Here is a 14,405-nt window from a genome sequence, read left to right on the forward strand (position 1 = left end):
GTTTGGAAACCCTCTTCTTTGGCCTTGTCCAGAGTCTGAGAGCTGTGGTTTGAAGATGAAGGCAAAGGTCTATCCCCCACACTGTGGGGCCCTTGCCAGTGTCACCGGGGCCCCTGGGCTGTGTCTGCTCTGTGTGGTCCTCATAACCATCCTGTGATACCTGTCCTGTGTTATCACTGCAGAAACTGAGGCTCAGAGTGATTGCCAGAGATATGTTACCAACATGTTGGGAGCAAAGATTCCAGATGATTTTGGAGATGAGTTCCATCCACTGAACACATTACCCCGGGGACTTTAATCAAAGCTGCACAGTTTACATTAATCACCTCATTTTATTCTCCACCTCACCCCCTCCTATCTTCTTATCTAACACTGTGAGGCTCACAGAGGAAGGAAGGAAACCAGTACTGACCAGCATGCTGCCCTGTCCCAGGTTCAGTGTGGGGGGCTCCCACACATCGAGGGTTTTCATTTCACCCCGAACGACCCAGTGAGGCAGGTGGCCTTGGCTCATTTTTATTGCTGAGAAAATTGAAGCTCAGACACAGATAGTTATTTGCACAAAGTCACACAGAATTCTTTCCAAACCTTATACTCATTACAGAAAATTTGGATAATTACAAAAAGTAGAAACAAGAAAAAAATTACTCAAAGACTATTACTGTTCACTTTTTGGGGTTTCTGCATACTTAAGAAAGGGTTTCCAAAAGTCGCTGTGATCACACTGTGTGCGTATTGTGTACATGTGTGACTATTTCATTAGGACAAAGTCACCACGATCTAAATGTGTACTTGTCAGGTCAAGTCCTAGAAGTGGAAGCATTGGATCCTGACAGGCTTTTTCAGATCTAAAGATACATTTTGCCAAAGCAAGTTTCTCAAAGTTGTTTCCAGTTCACCTCTGAAGGATATGGGGAATTACCTTAAAAAACAAAACAAAACAAACAAACAAACAAAAAACCCTTTTCTAATATAACTGAAAAATCATCTTTCTGCTATTGTAATTTTCATTTCCATGGTCACTAATGAGGTTGTACATTTCCTGTTTGTTATTTTTGAGAAGCATCTGCTCTCTCATTTGTCTATTGGGAACTTAGAGGCTCTTTGAAAACCAACAAGATGAGTTTCTTTTATTTCCAACCCGCCCATCCTTATGGCCCATCCTCCTTCAACTTGGAGGACTGGGCCTACCTGAACAGCTTCTGCAGACAGACCATCCTTGGGAACCAGCCACCATCCTCACATCTGTGAGGCTAAAAATCTCCTCCTGCAGCACTTAGCCCAGGAGACCAAGATGGCCTGGCCTTTACAGCCTAAACACACATCACAGAGAGTCCAAGATGCTCCCCAAACCTTTTCAGGGTACTCAGTAAGCAGAGGGAAGCGGACAGATTGAACAATTTCTCCTGGGGAGGGCTAAGGAAAGAGAAAAATGAACTTTAATAAAAATGTACGAGATTACTTCAGGAGCCTCAGTCAGATCGTAGACACATTTAACACACTCCACAGAACTAAAAACCTTTAAAAGTCATAAGCAAATTCAGAAAGAGAACTGCCAGGCAAGGAAAATGACAAAACTGGAAGATAAGGTGGAGGAAAAAATCCACGAAAATCATCAGAAAGAAAATGCAAGTCTTGCAGGACAGTTCCAGGAGGCACAGGGTGCAGAGCTCCGAAGGACCTGGAGGGGAACAGAAATGAAAGAAATACTAGAAGAAAATACCTGTGACCTGAAGCCTGAATACCTGTGAAGTCTCCAACTCCAAGGATAAGGAGAGAGGCTTGCAGAGTTCCAGAAAGAACCAGCCACGTATAAAGGCAGGAATCAGAGTGGACCCAGATTCCTAGGAGCTTTTGCAACAGGGACTCTGACAATCTGATCAAGGAGCCTTTCCCCTACTACGATGGAACTCACGTATCAGGGCAAAAGAAAGAACATATTGACACCGCAAGATGCAGAAAGGGCCCCAGCCTCGTCCCCTTTCACCCACGGAAGTTCCAATCTCACCAAGAGAGTTCAATCACAGTGGCCATCTCAAGATAGAGCAGATGTGGAGCACAGGAAATGGTGGTGAGAAGTGACCCTTGCAAAATACGTGGTTTAATCTAAATATGCCTGGGATTTTGTACAGTAATTGCTAAGTAAGGATTCTTGAAATATACACCACATACTGTACGGGAAACCTGTATTCACCTGGAAGTGAAAAAACAGAATCCATCTTAGCAAACCCAGGAGTTGAGTGGACAAGTCAGAACATTCTAAGATCACATCTGGTTGAAGGGAGAAGGAGGAAGTGCAAGGTTCTGCTTTGGTGCCTGCGGGTGGGGGCGTGAGGAAGGAAAATCCTGGGGTGGTGGCTGGGGGCCGTCGTTTCCATTTACTTTTAATACATTAACGGGGATGCATACACTAATACATGCTGGTTTACCCATGCTCCTTCTACCTTCCTCCCCCGCCCTCTGCCAGTGGCTCCCCCCTCCTTTCCTGTGTTCCTTTATAAACCTGAGCTCACAGCCCACTCTGCCATCTCCTTGGAATTGCAGCAGAAGTGGCTGGCGTGCTAACGGAGGGCTTGCTGCGGTCACACGGCTCTGTGTCACCAGGGCTGGGTGCTGCATCAGCGGCTCCTCTGCGCCACTCACCCAAGCCAGCCTGTACCTCCACACCCCCACATGTGCGCCCACACACACTGTATTCCTGCTGAGGAGCTCTGAGCCCCTCGTGAGGCTGAGTGGTCACATATGCATCTCTGAAGGCACAAAATTAATGCTACTTCAGGGTCTTGCGATGAGTCACCAAGTATATCGGGAAGTTTCTTATGGGGGAAAAGAACATTGAGGGTGCGAAGGCGACTCTGAGGCAGAAGGACAAATGCCCACACAGGGGAGAGTCACTATTCTGACCTCCCCCGTGTCCCCAACAACCCACTGACACTAGTCACTTGTCATTAGTGGGGGTTCTCCAGAGAAACATAACCAATGGGACATATGGAGAGCTATAGAATGAGTGTGAGGAAGAGGCTGATATAATCATGGAGACCGAGAGAGCACACGATCTGCCATCTGTCAGCTGGCGGCACAGGACAGCTGGTGGTGCAGCCCAGTCCTGGTGCGAAGGCCCGAGACCCAGGGGCACCGACATCCGAGGGCGGGAGGGGATGGATCTCCCAGTTCAAGCAAAGAACACACTTGCCTTCTGGCTTTTTGGTCCTATTCAGCCCTTAAGGGACTGGATGATGTCTGCCCACTCTGGGGAGGGCCATCCCGACTACTCAGTCCTGACTCAAATGCTAATCTCTCTTGGAGACACCCTCACACACTCAGAAATAATGCTTTACTAGCTATCCGGAGACCCTTAGCCCAGCTAAGTTGCAACAGGAGCCACTGATGGCTTGGCCAACAGGCCACAGGGTTCTGTGTCACCAGGGCTGGACACAGTGACATTTGTTGAGCATGTCCATTGCCCAACACTGCATATCTCTCATTTGATGCCATGTCTATCTTATAAATGTCAGTCATCAACAGGGTGCAGGAAAAGTGTTCACTAAAACACCTACTGTGCTCTCCCTCACTGGCCTCCCTAGGTACCACAGCAAGAGATGGAAACACCCATCCTTGCCCTGGAGGGGTTAATGGCTAATTTGGTTCAGAAGCTGAAAACACCAGCCACTTGGTAGAGAGCAGGAATGGCGTGACCATGGAGAAGCCATGCCAGCCTGCAGATTCCTGGCAGGGGGAGAAATTGCCACTGGCTTCTGTAGTCAGGGAAGGCTCCCTGGAGGAGGTGCGGACTTTACTTTTTTCTCCCCTCCCCCTCCCTCTCCTCTTCTTCCTCTACCTCTTTCTTATTTTAATAGACTTTATTTCTTAGAGCAGTTTTAGGTTCACAGCAAAACTGAGCAGAAAGTACAGAGATTTCCCATGTACCCCCTGCCCCCCAATGCGTACAGCCTCCCCACTACCAACACTGCCCACCAGATGGTACACTTGCTACAATTAATGAACATCCATGGACACATGGTTATCAGCAGGAGACCACAGTTTACATGAAGGGTCACTCTCGGTGTGCATTCTGTGGGTTTGGACAAGTGTGTAATGACACATATCCACCATCACGGCATCCCAAAGAGTCGTGTCACTGCCCTAAACCCCCTGTGCTCCATCTATTCCTCCAGGTCTTTTTATGTCTTGCTAGCTTATCTCGTGTTAGTGCCGTGACTTTCTACTGTGTGGCTGGACCACCGTTTATTTCCTCCTCACCTACTGAAGCACCCAGGAGGTGCTGACCTCACACCAGAGAACTGAGCATGGATGGGGGTCGTTAGGGAAGTCTGGCTGAGGTGGCTCAGGTCCTCTCTGAGGGTCACTTCAGCATAGCCCTGTCCCCTATGGGCCGTTGGGCAGGTCTGTGAGCTGCCTATGGGGAGGAGGCCAGCACAGTGCCAGCACACAGCGGGACTCGTGGGTGCTGGTTCCCTCCATCACACCAGCCACCACCTCCACTGTTTACTGAATGGTCACTACCCTTGGTGGCTCATTAGATCCACACAATGACTCTGGGAGGCACGTTATCCCCAAGTTACAGGTGGGGAATCAGAGGCTCTGAGAGGTTAAGGATGTGCCCAGGGGCATGCTGTGACACCGCTTTCATCGGACTGTCCTTGGTCCCTGCTGTTATGCCACACCGCCCACAGACCCATGTCTAAAACCCAACCAGCTTACCGAGGTGGGGATTCAGGTAGCTCTGAAAAGAATTGTGACGCTGACGTTCTCTTTTACACAAACACCCCCAGGGCTCCTAAAATCTCCTGTGCCTTCAGGTGGTGGGTGGGGGTGCGGCCTTTCCTCCCTCCCTTCTGAAATGATGTGCTTTCAATCCTGACTTCCTGACAAAACCCAGAGGTGGTGGGAGAGGGAACTTCTTGTACACTGTGGAGGGAAACAATAGAAGAAAGCTCAGGTGTACAGCACTTAGGAAGTGTCACAAGGAGCTGAAAATCACCCAGTTCAAAACCTCCCCCAAACTTTCCAGACACCTGCGTGGCTTAGCAGCAGTGATCAGGATAACACAGCTACGCGTTGACATGCAAACTGGCAGAGAAAGCTGGGGGAAGCAAAGCACTTTTGATATTCGTGGGAGCAATTTGGACAGGTTAGCAAGAGAGAGATTGTTTTTTATAATTGTCAGAAATATGGAGTACTCAGGAAGCTTACTGTGATCACAGATAATTGTTATCCTTAAATTGTGTGATGCAGTGGAAGCTGTCGGATGCTCGTTGTGACTGGCTTTGTGACATGCCGATGAACCTTCTGGCGCGAGAAGGAGAAGCAGCCTGGGTGCCTGCTGGCCCTGCTTTGGGACTGCTTCTGTGTGGGACACGATATGCTGCATGAATTTGTTGAACTGAAACTTTTTCCTGGAGAAAATACAGTATTGGTGGCTATTCTCAATTCGGCTTGCCTTTATCCTGCCCCGACACAGGGCCCATGAGCTGCTGTCCTCAGTGTACATCGTCCTCGGTCCCTGAGCCCAGGGATGATGGTTTGGCTTGATGTCAGCACGTAGATTCCACCAGGAGAGACGCTGGGCCCAGCACGAGCTACACCAAGAGCAGCACAGTTGTTTTCAGAATAGGGCCCAGACATCTCCATGAAGGCCTGTGGAGTCAGAGGTGGCTTGGGGGCAGCTGGGGAAAGGCTAACATCTGAGCTAGGTCGTAAAGAAGGAACAGTTCTGCTCTGGGAAGAGGAGGAGAAGGCCTTCATGGAAGAAAGCAGAATGGATGTGCAGGCAAGGAGCGGTGATAGCAGGGTGGGGCCAGGCAGAAGTTTGGGGTGATGAGAGCTAACGTGGGGGGAGTAGCTGCCCTTATGGCTGGAGAGGGCTGGGTGGTGAAGGACCTGGAAAGAGTTTGGAGATTTCCCAACAGGCAAAGGAATAGCAACTCCCCCCCACCCCAACCCCTTGTCCCAAAGTGGTCCCCTGGGGAGGAGGAGGCATATTTCGTGAGAATCTGTTATATATTGCTAAGTGAGGAAGCACAAACACACTTAGCAGCTCAAAACTTACCTGCTCTTGGTTCTGGACCAGGAATCTGGACAGCAGTCAGCTAGGTGGCTCTTTTGTTCCGTGTGGCATCAGCTGGGGTCATTCCCTTTGGTGGCATTTAGCTGGTGGCTGAGGAGGGCTGAAGGGTCCAGGAAGGCTTCACACACGTGAAGTGGACGTTGGGCTTCTCCACGTGGCCTCTGTCTCTCCACGTGGCTGTCGGCATCCCCCTGGCGTGGCGGTCTAGGGCAGTCAGACTTCTTCCATGACGGCTGGCTTACATGAGGGAGGGTTCCCAGGGGGGCAAAGCAGATGCTGCAGGTCTCTTAAGGCCCAGTGGCAGAAGTTCAGATTTATTTCCACAATATGTTCACAGGCTATTGTTCAAAATGAATCACAGGGGAACCAGCCCGGATTTTACATGATGGGTGATGAAGAACGTGCAGTCAGTTTTAGTCGACCATAGCCTGGGAGCTCCCAGGAAGTTACGTAACCAGCCCAAGGCCACAGGTGAGGCAGTGCAAGGTCAGAACTCAAACTCAGGTCCTCAGCGCTTGGCCAGGGCCTGTTCCTCATCACATAGTCCTCTGAGAAGGCAAATTGCTGGCATCATGGCTCTGATTTCCTCCTTCCCTGAGTGTCTGGGAACTTTCTAAAGAATCTGTTTAACTGAATGAAAAGGGCAAATGGGAAGATTTTATCTTTAGTGAAAAAAAGAAGAAACAGGAGTCGATGTTACTAAGCAACGAACAGAAATTAACAGCATCAAATTAAATAGTGCTTCCCAACCTCTGTCACGTACAGCACACACAGAAAAACTCATTGTGCAGACGGAGTGAGTGGCTGAGGCTACTCGTGCTGGACTTACCGGCCCCTGAGAACTCCAGGCACCCCAGGCAGCAATGCATTCCAGTGCTGAAGAGATCACTTCTCAGCACACAGTAACCCATTTGCTCTCACCACCAGCACCACCATCACCACCACCACCACCACCACCACCAAATCACCATTGTCACCACCACCACCATCACCATCATCACGGTCATCACCATCATGAACAGCCAAATATAATGAAAAACCACTTGGGTGACATCTAGGAACTTCACCTCTCTTCCTTATCTAAGCCAGGATGGTTAGAATTAGCACTTACTGAGAACCTGTGAGATCATAGGGAAAAAAATACTACACACACACACACACACACACACACACACACACACACACACACACACCCCTCTGCCCCAGGTTCCTGACACAGAGCTCCTGAAACCCTTGTCAATTCCTAAGTGATAAGGACACTAGGAGCATCGTTTGTTCTAGTGAGATGACTCTAGGTGACTCCTGGATGGGGCTGGTCACCAGAAAGCTGAGACCCCGATTAGAAGCTTGGAATTTTCAGTCCCGTCCCAGCCCGTCCTCCAGAGAGGGGAGCGGGGCTGGAAACGGAGCTAACAATCAGTGGTGCCCATGTGAGGGCGCCTCCCAGTAGTCGAGTCCCAACAGTGTGGGGTTCGGGGAGCTTCCAGGTGGACAGACGCATCCATGTACTGGGAGGGGGTGCAGCCCAGCTCCACGGGGCAGAGGCTCCGGCACTCGGGACCCTCCCCGAGCTCACTCTACGCATTTCTTTACCTGGCTGTCACCTGTATTCTTTATCGTGTCCTTTAATAAGCTGGTAAATGTAAGTGAGTATTTCCCTGAGTTCTGTGAGCCATTCTAGCAAATTAATTGAACCTGAGGAGGGAGCCATGGGAACCTCCGATTTGTAGCCCTGTCGGACAGAAGTTGGGGGGCACCTGGGGACCTAGTACTTGTGATCAGGATGTCATGGGGGGGCAGTCTCGTGGGACTGAGCCCTTAACCTGTGGGATCTGATGCTGTCTCCAGGCAGATGGTGTCAGACTTGAGTTAAATTGTTGGCCACCCAGCTGGAGTCACCGAGAATTGCTTGGTGTGGGGAAACCCCCACACACCTGGTGTCAGAAGGACTGAGGGTGCCATGTGAGAGTAAAGCAGGCTCAGAGGAGGGGAAGACCGGAGGGAGCCCCAGCTTTTCTAATTCAGCACCTACTGTGTATTAGTATCTCATCTGATCTTCTCAACCACGCGAGGCGGGTGCCATTATTCCCCCACACTTTATGAGCCCTCAAGTAACCTGTCCAGGGTCACACAGGTCCTAGGCAGTAGAAGCAGGACACACACCCAGCAGCCTGACCCTCCCTCTTTGGTCTCTCATGAGAAGCACATGACATCCCTATTTAACAGCCAAAGCTCCGACGTGTTAGGAGGCTTGCTGAAGGCTGTAGAGCCAGGGGACCAAATCTTGTCTCTCCCTCCTGGCTGGGGACTCTGTGCCTGAGGCCACACCCGAGGGCCAGCTCTTTACCAGCCTGCAGATTCTGTGGTCTGCAAAGACCTCTGCCTCCCCGGTTGGTGTGGCTGTCGTCGTTCAGTGGTGATGGGACATGGATGGGATGCCCTGGGTGCGTGTCTCACACTTGCCTCCCTTTGGAGCCTGCACAGCCGTGATCGGATGGATTTGACCTCTCTGCAGGTGAATTGAGATCTGTTTGCACGTCTGCCTTCTCCCCCACCTCGGTCAAGTGAAGGTGTGTTGAACTGAACTGCTGAAGGGCTTTGCAAATTATAAAGTGCTTATAAAACCTTGTAATTGTAATCTGTATCGGCTGGTAGAGGCCTGTGGAGGTGAGCTCCCTGATTCCAAGCTGACAGCATCATTACCAGGAATTTATCACGAAATGAAAGTTATTATGAGAAATAGTTGCAGGAACCACCACATCCAGCCTAGAGAAGGGATGTCACCAAGCCTTTGCACTTGCTGTGCCCTCTGCCTGGAGCACCCCTCCCCTGGCCTCTCTCATGGCTCCTCAGGTCTCTGCTTGAAGGGCATGTTATCAGAGTGGGAGTCTCTGACTCTCTCGGGTACCCCAGGCCACTTGCTTGGCATTTCTTCCCATCTGTAATGCTACCCATGGCTCTGGGTCATTTGTATTTTTACTCATTGAATGAATGAGTGAATGAATGAATGGATGAATGAATGTTTTCAAATAGTCCACACAGCTGTCAAAATGATGTAAATCCTATCATGTTACTCTCCTGCTTAAAACCCTGCAAGGTCTTCCCGATGCACTTAGAAGGAAAAGCTCTCTCTTTCGCACGGCTTCCCCACACGACGCTGTCCTCCTGAACCCATGCCACACCCACCCGCTGCCCCACCTTCTGTTCAGCCACACTGGCCTCCGTTCCATTCTGTGAGGGTCTCAAGCTCATCCCACCACCACTGTCTAAGCTCATGGGCAGCAGTGAGGATCCACCCACCTCAGCTGGAAAAAGGCTTTGCATTTGGACGGCTGCCCTCGGCCCTTGGATGCTTGAGTTCTAGTCCCAACTCCACACTGACTCTGTGCTATGGGGACCTGGATACCGTCACATCCTTCCTTGGACCTCGGCTTCCCACCTGTGAAATGGTTGGGTTGGTCCAGCTCTGTCCCTCCATCATCTTACACCTCTCTACCCATGTCAGAACCCACTCTATTTGGCACACAGACGAATGTGCCGTTGCTTCTAGAATGCCAGGCACCTTAACATTCCAGGCCAGACAGCCCGAATTCCAAGACCCAGTCCCTGGTCTCCCAAGGCCTTAACAGTCGGGAAGAGGAGAACGTCTTACCTGTAGAGACAGGAGCCTGGAGATTGAGTCTATTTCCTTGGCAAGTTTGGGGATACGGGACAGAAAACTGCAACAGGAGAGACCTGCTCCATCCCAGCTTCAACTGAGACTGAAAGGGACCCTGGGAATCTTGTGGTCCAATTGCTTACACTTTACGGACGGAGACATTTGGGCCGAGAGAGGAGAAGTGACTTGCTTGAGGTCTCCCAGTGGCAGAGGGAGCAGTGCAAGCACTCAGCACCCCAGTCCTAGGATGACTTTTTGAGGTAACTCCCAGCTCTGTTCCTGACTTTTTTTTTTCCTATTTCTAAGTGCCCAGATGGCAAATCAAATAATCACTTGGCTCTGATGACCTCTAGTGGACACACGTTTAATAGCAATATTGAGGATGCAATTAAAGGGATGAAGGTCGGAACGCACGTTTCCCCAAGCAGTGTACCTACTTCCGTGCTCTTAGACTCTCACAAGCCTATACATCATCCTGGAACATTATGAAAATGCAGAATCTGCCTCAGTAGGTCTGGGGTGAGTTTTAGTTTCCCCTTGGTGACAAGCTCCCAGGTGCCATCTGTGCTGCTGGTGCTTAGAGCAGGAGAAGGGAGGCCGTAGAGTACTTGGATCGCCTGCCTCTGAGCAGGTGCCTGCGGGAGGGGCTTCCCCGTGTTAGCGCCCTACCCTGACGTCAGAGAGAGGGCGGAGTTGTGACTCGCCCAGGACACAGAGCTGGCTGGCGAGGCCTAGGACCTCGAAAAGCCAGCACCTCCCACATCAACAGCAACCTGTTAGAATCATGGACAGCACACAACAGTTTACACAGATTTTCACTTGCATTACCATCACATGGCTACGTAATTTGCGAGGCTCAGTGGAAAATAAAAATGGGGGGGGCCTTGTTCCAAAAGCAGGGTAAATGACAGTTAAAAGTATTAAAGCTTTTCCCTTCAGAATATTTTACCACGGACACACTATAACAGGGATGACAGTGACACATGAGCAACAACATAAACTTACAAATTGTAAAAATAACATTGTTGGTGTCATAATTTATATAATATGACAAATTATATCTCATTAATGTGATAGTTTGGTTATAAGATTTTGCTGGCTTGCTTTTCTGCAAATTCATTTATTTAGGTCATCAAAATTTACATTTGTAGCCATTCATTTTCAATCAATATACTGGAAAATGACATCAGTTGCCCTTGGCAAACAAAAATGGCAAATCATTTTGGATAATGTTTCATTGTGAGAAGGAGCTTTCTGTTGATGCAACTGTCACTGGAGCTTTTCAGAGTATTCTGAAGGCCATGATATCATTGGGATAAATTTCTGATATTTTGAAATACAAATTTTAGTATGTCTAGAGCTGATATTCTTGCAGAATTATTTTCTAAAAAGATTTAACTCTTCTTACAAAACAGCATCACATAAGTCTGAATTTCGTTTAAAATATAAATTTATATGGTGGCATTTTAATGTTTAATGTCTGAATTTGTTTAGTGTCTGTCTTTTATAAGAGATCACACAAGAAATCAAAAGTGGCATCATGATTTGCGTGTAGTTCAATCAGCTGTTTATGCCGTCCATCACTCTAGGTTGAATTACAAGGAGAATTTAACTTTTTAAATTGCCTTCCTCCTTAATAATTGGTTGATCAAAGCTTCATATGACAATAGTGTTCTTTTCCATCAGATATGACCATCTTTACATTTAATTTGTATTTCTGAGCCTTTAGATATTTGTAATAGTTTTCAAAACCAGGGATTCTAAACTTGTTGAAGAGTTCTGATAACACCTGGTATGCTTTATTGCAATGACCATGTGTACACTTCTATTCTGTAACATTAGGTTGGTGCAAAAGTAATTGTGGTCTAAAAGGTTAAAACTAATTGCAAAAACAAAACAAAACAAAAAAACAACAACCCTGCAATTACTTTTGCACCAACCTAATAACTCACTGCCGTTACTGCCTGAACCCCGGCAGTTCCTGTCCTGGCACTCAGACCTGGGACTTCATACAGAAGCAGGTTCGGCAGAGACAGGCTCCTGGGGCTGAAGAGCCAGTGGCTGTCCACTGTGGTCCAAGCACTGGCCCCACGCAGAGCCCCTCCTGCCTCCCAGGGTCGTTTTCTGCTGCCCCCATTACCACGGGCATCCCAGGCTGTATGTGCGTATGTCATCCTGTGCTCGCATGCATGCTCTATTGTCCCATCAGACATCAAGTTCAAAGACAAAATTACTGAGACTTTCAAAATGTTGACAGTGGAGCATTAAGCTGAGCGCGAGGCCCTTTGGGAGAGGGGCTCTGTGCGACTTCAGAGGCCCCACACCTGTGAAGCCTGCCCTGACTATCGTCCTGGCTAACATTTATGGAACTCCCCATGTGCCAGGCCCTGGTCTGTGAACCCACTTAATCCTCCAACAACCGAGGGAGGTCCTGCTATCAGCCCCATTTTGCAGATGGAGAAACTGAGCATCCTGGAGGCAAAGTAACTTAGCTAATAAGTGGCAGTATCTAGACACCTAGCCTGGCTCCAGTGCCAGGGCTTCTAGCAGCTTAGCTATGTGGTTTCATCCTCCTTCTGCACGTGGGTGTTCCAACCACCTGTGACCTTAAGAGTCGTTGGTGTCTCATCTCAGCCCCGTAGAGGCCCAGCCCAGGTTTCTTCCCTGTGGCATGAAGACAGGAAAGCATTCAGGCCTGGGATTCCAACCAGCCTGGTCACAAATTCGGGTCGTCAAGCTTAAGGGGGCTGCAGTGAGGATACCCAAGGAAGATTTTAAACCATACCCTGTGTCCTATTAGGAAGTCCTGAAATCAGGTTGGTGGGCCCAGCAGTGGGAAAACACGAAACAGAAAAGGTGTCAGAGTGCTCGTACTTACAGGGAAGAACGGCCGAGACCCAGACATAAAAGACAGACTGAGCCTGTTGTGCAAACACACAGGTACACAATTTATTTTCTCCTTAGTCAGCAGAGCCAGCTGTCCCATCCGCATGGCCCCAGGGTCTTCCATCCATTCTCCACAGAGATGCCTCCATGGAAGAGACATCAGCAGCCGGGGAGATGTCCTGGGGTCCCCTAGGTGCAGGCGTGGGGCACCGCTTTATGCTACAGAGTTGGGGAGGGGAGCAGAACAGTTAAAAGTGGCAGAGCCCAAGGGCTGTTTCTGATGGTAGCACAAACAATCACTGCTCTCATCCCAAACACTCCTGGAGACCTACTAAGTGCCAAGCCTGGGACAGACAACTCCAGGCTCACCCAGGGTTGCTGGGTCACTCCAGCAGTCTGATTTATTTCTCGTGTGTCCCCCCTCTGAGACTCAGCACTCTATGAGATCATAAAATGTCTCCTGAAATTCCAGGATTTCCAGCTCGGAGCCCAGGCCTGGGCGCACAGGATGTGCTCAGAGGTGTTTTCCCAGTAGCGGGCTGGAGGGGGAACTGCACAGGGCAGAGTGGTGGGAACACAGAAGAGCTGAACATCAAAACCGCTTTCTGGACCTCACTTGATGCCAGAGGCATTACAATGTTGGATCCAGTGAGCAATACACGCTTTCTGAAAGCCGGTCTCTTTCACGCTATACTGTCCAGGCACCACGCCCAACACCTTCCGTCCATCTCGGTTTCCCTGGGAAGGACGCTCAGGGGAGCAAGCCTGGACAGTAGCAGACCCCACAGCAACCTCCCTCTGCTCCCTGGAGCTGCCCTTGTCATAACTGCAGCAAATGGATCCGATTTGCAAGATAAGAGGCCTCACAGGAAGAGAGAACGGGCAGGTGGGTTTATCACATTCCTACCTGCCTCCTGTATCTAGTAGGAGCTCAAGTGTGCGTAACCCTCCATGCTCAGGAGCACTCAAGCCTGGTCACCCACCCCATGCACTTACAGTATGGAAGTATAAAAACCCACACGGAAGTCACGGGAGTCACGCAGGGCAAACACTCTCACTCAAGATGAGAGCTCAGGGGTCCCCAAGCTTCCGAAGCAGCAGTGCATCTCCACACCTCTCCCTGCCAGGGCCCCTGGGCTTGAGGCTTCGCTATTTAAGGAATGCTCCCTCTGCTTCATCGGGATGGTGAAACCCTGGGTGTCCCCCCTTCAGTGTGCTGCAGCAGGGGCCTGGCGAGCTGGGGTCTGCTACACCACGTCACATCAAGGTCAAATGAGGGTCGTCACACATCCAGACAGGGGAGATCTCTCAGACATGCATAGAACAGCACGTGAGTGCACAGTGCTATCCCAATCGTAGAAGACAGACCAGCTGTGACGATGCATCTGTTCTCATGTGCACAGTGCTGGTGGCTGGCCAGTAGTGCACCAAAGGTCAAAACAGGTCTAATACTGAAATCTGCCAGACTGGTTGGGAAACAGCCACTGCCCAGGGGCCCTCCCAACGCCCAGGACCCCAAGCCCAATCCAGTAACTAAGGGGTTAAGGCCTGGCCAAGCAGGGGTGGGGGAGTGGGGGTTAGGACCCTGCTTCTGGGTCAAGGCCAGCCAGTATCCCAGGAGGTTCCTCTGTTAACCAGAACTTACTATCACCCCATTCACAGCTGTGTAGAAAAACACCTGGAGGGGAGGAGATGCAGGAAGGTGTGAATAGTAAAAACTTCCTGGGAAGGGTAGAGATTGGGGGTTGGGCAGAGCATGAAGGAGAATGTTCA

General features: G+C 49.8%; 1 protein-coding gene and 1 long non-coding RNA gene across 4 annotated transcripts in view; both read right to left on the reverse strand.

Moving 5' to 3' along the window:
- Positions 1-1,261: 1,261 nt before the first annotated feature.
- On the reverse strand, positions 1,262-6,707 carry LOC141569131 (uncharacterized). The gene is made up of 3 exons (XR_012492519.1): positions 6,071-6,707; positions 5,215-5,600; positions 1,262-1,681 (listed from the first exon to the last, which is right to left on the reverse strand). It is a non-coding gene; the product is annotated as an uncharacterized LOC141569131 (long non-coding RNA).
- A 5,963-nt stretch (positions 6,708-12,670) lies between these two features.
- LOC109456121 (uncharacterized) overlaps positions 12,671-14,405 on the reverse strand; it is a 28,772-nt gene continuing 27,037 nt past the window's right edge. For all 3 annotated transcript variants that reach the window (XM_074321093.1, XM_074321088.1, XM_074321098.1), the window contains exon 11: positions 12,671-12,851. In XM_074321093.1, the coding sequence (XP_074177194.1) occupies positions 12,847-12,851 (5 nt within the window). In that variant the 3' untranslated portion in view covers positions 12,671-12,846. The remainder of the gene's footprint in view (positions 12,852-14,405) is intronic.

Source organism: Rhinolophus sinicus, linkage group LG02 (genome assembly GCF_036562045.2).
Source record: "Rhinolophus sinicus isolate RSC01 linkage group LG02, ASM3656204v1, whole genome shotgun sequence".
NCBI classification, from domain to species: domain Eukaryota; kingdom Metazoa; phylum Chordata; class Mammalia; order Chiroptera; family Rhinolophidae; genus Rhinolophus; species Rhinolophus sinicus.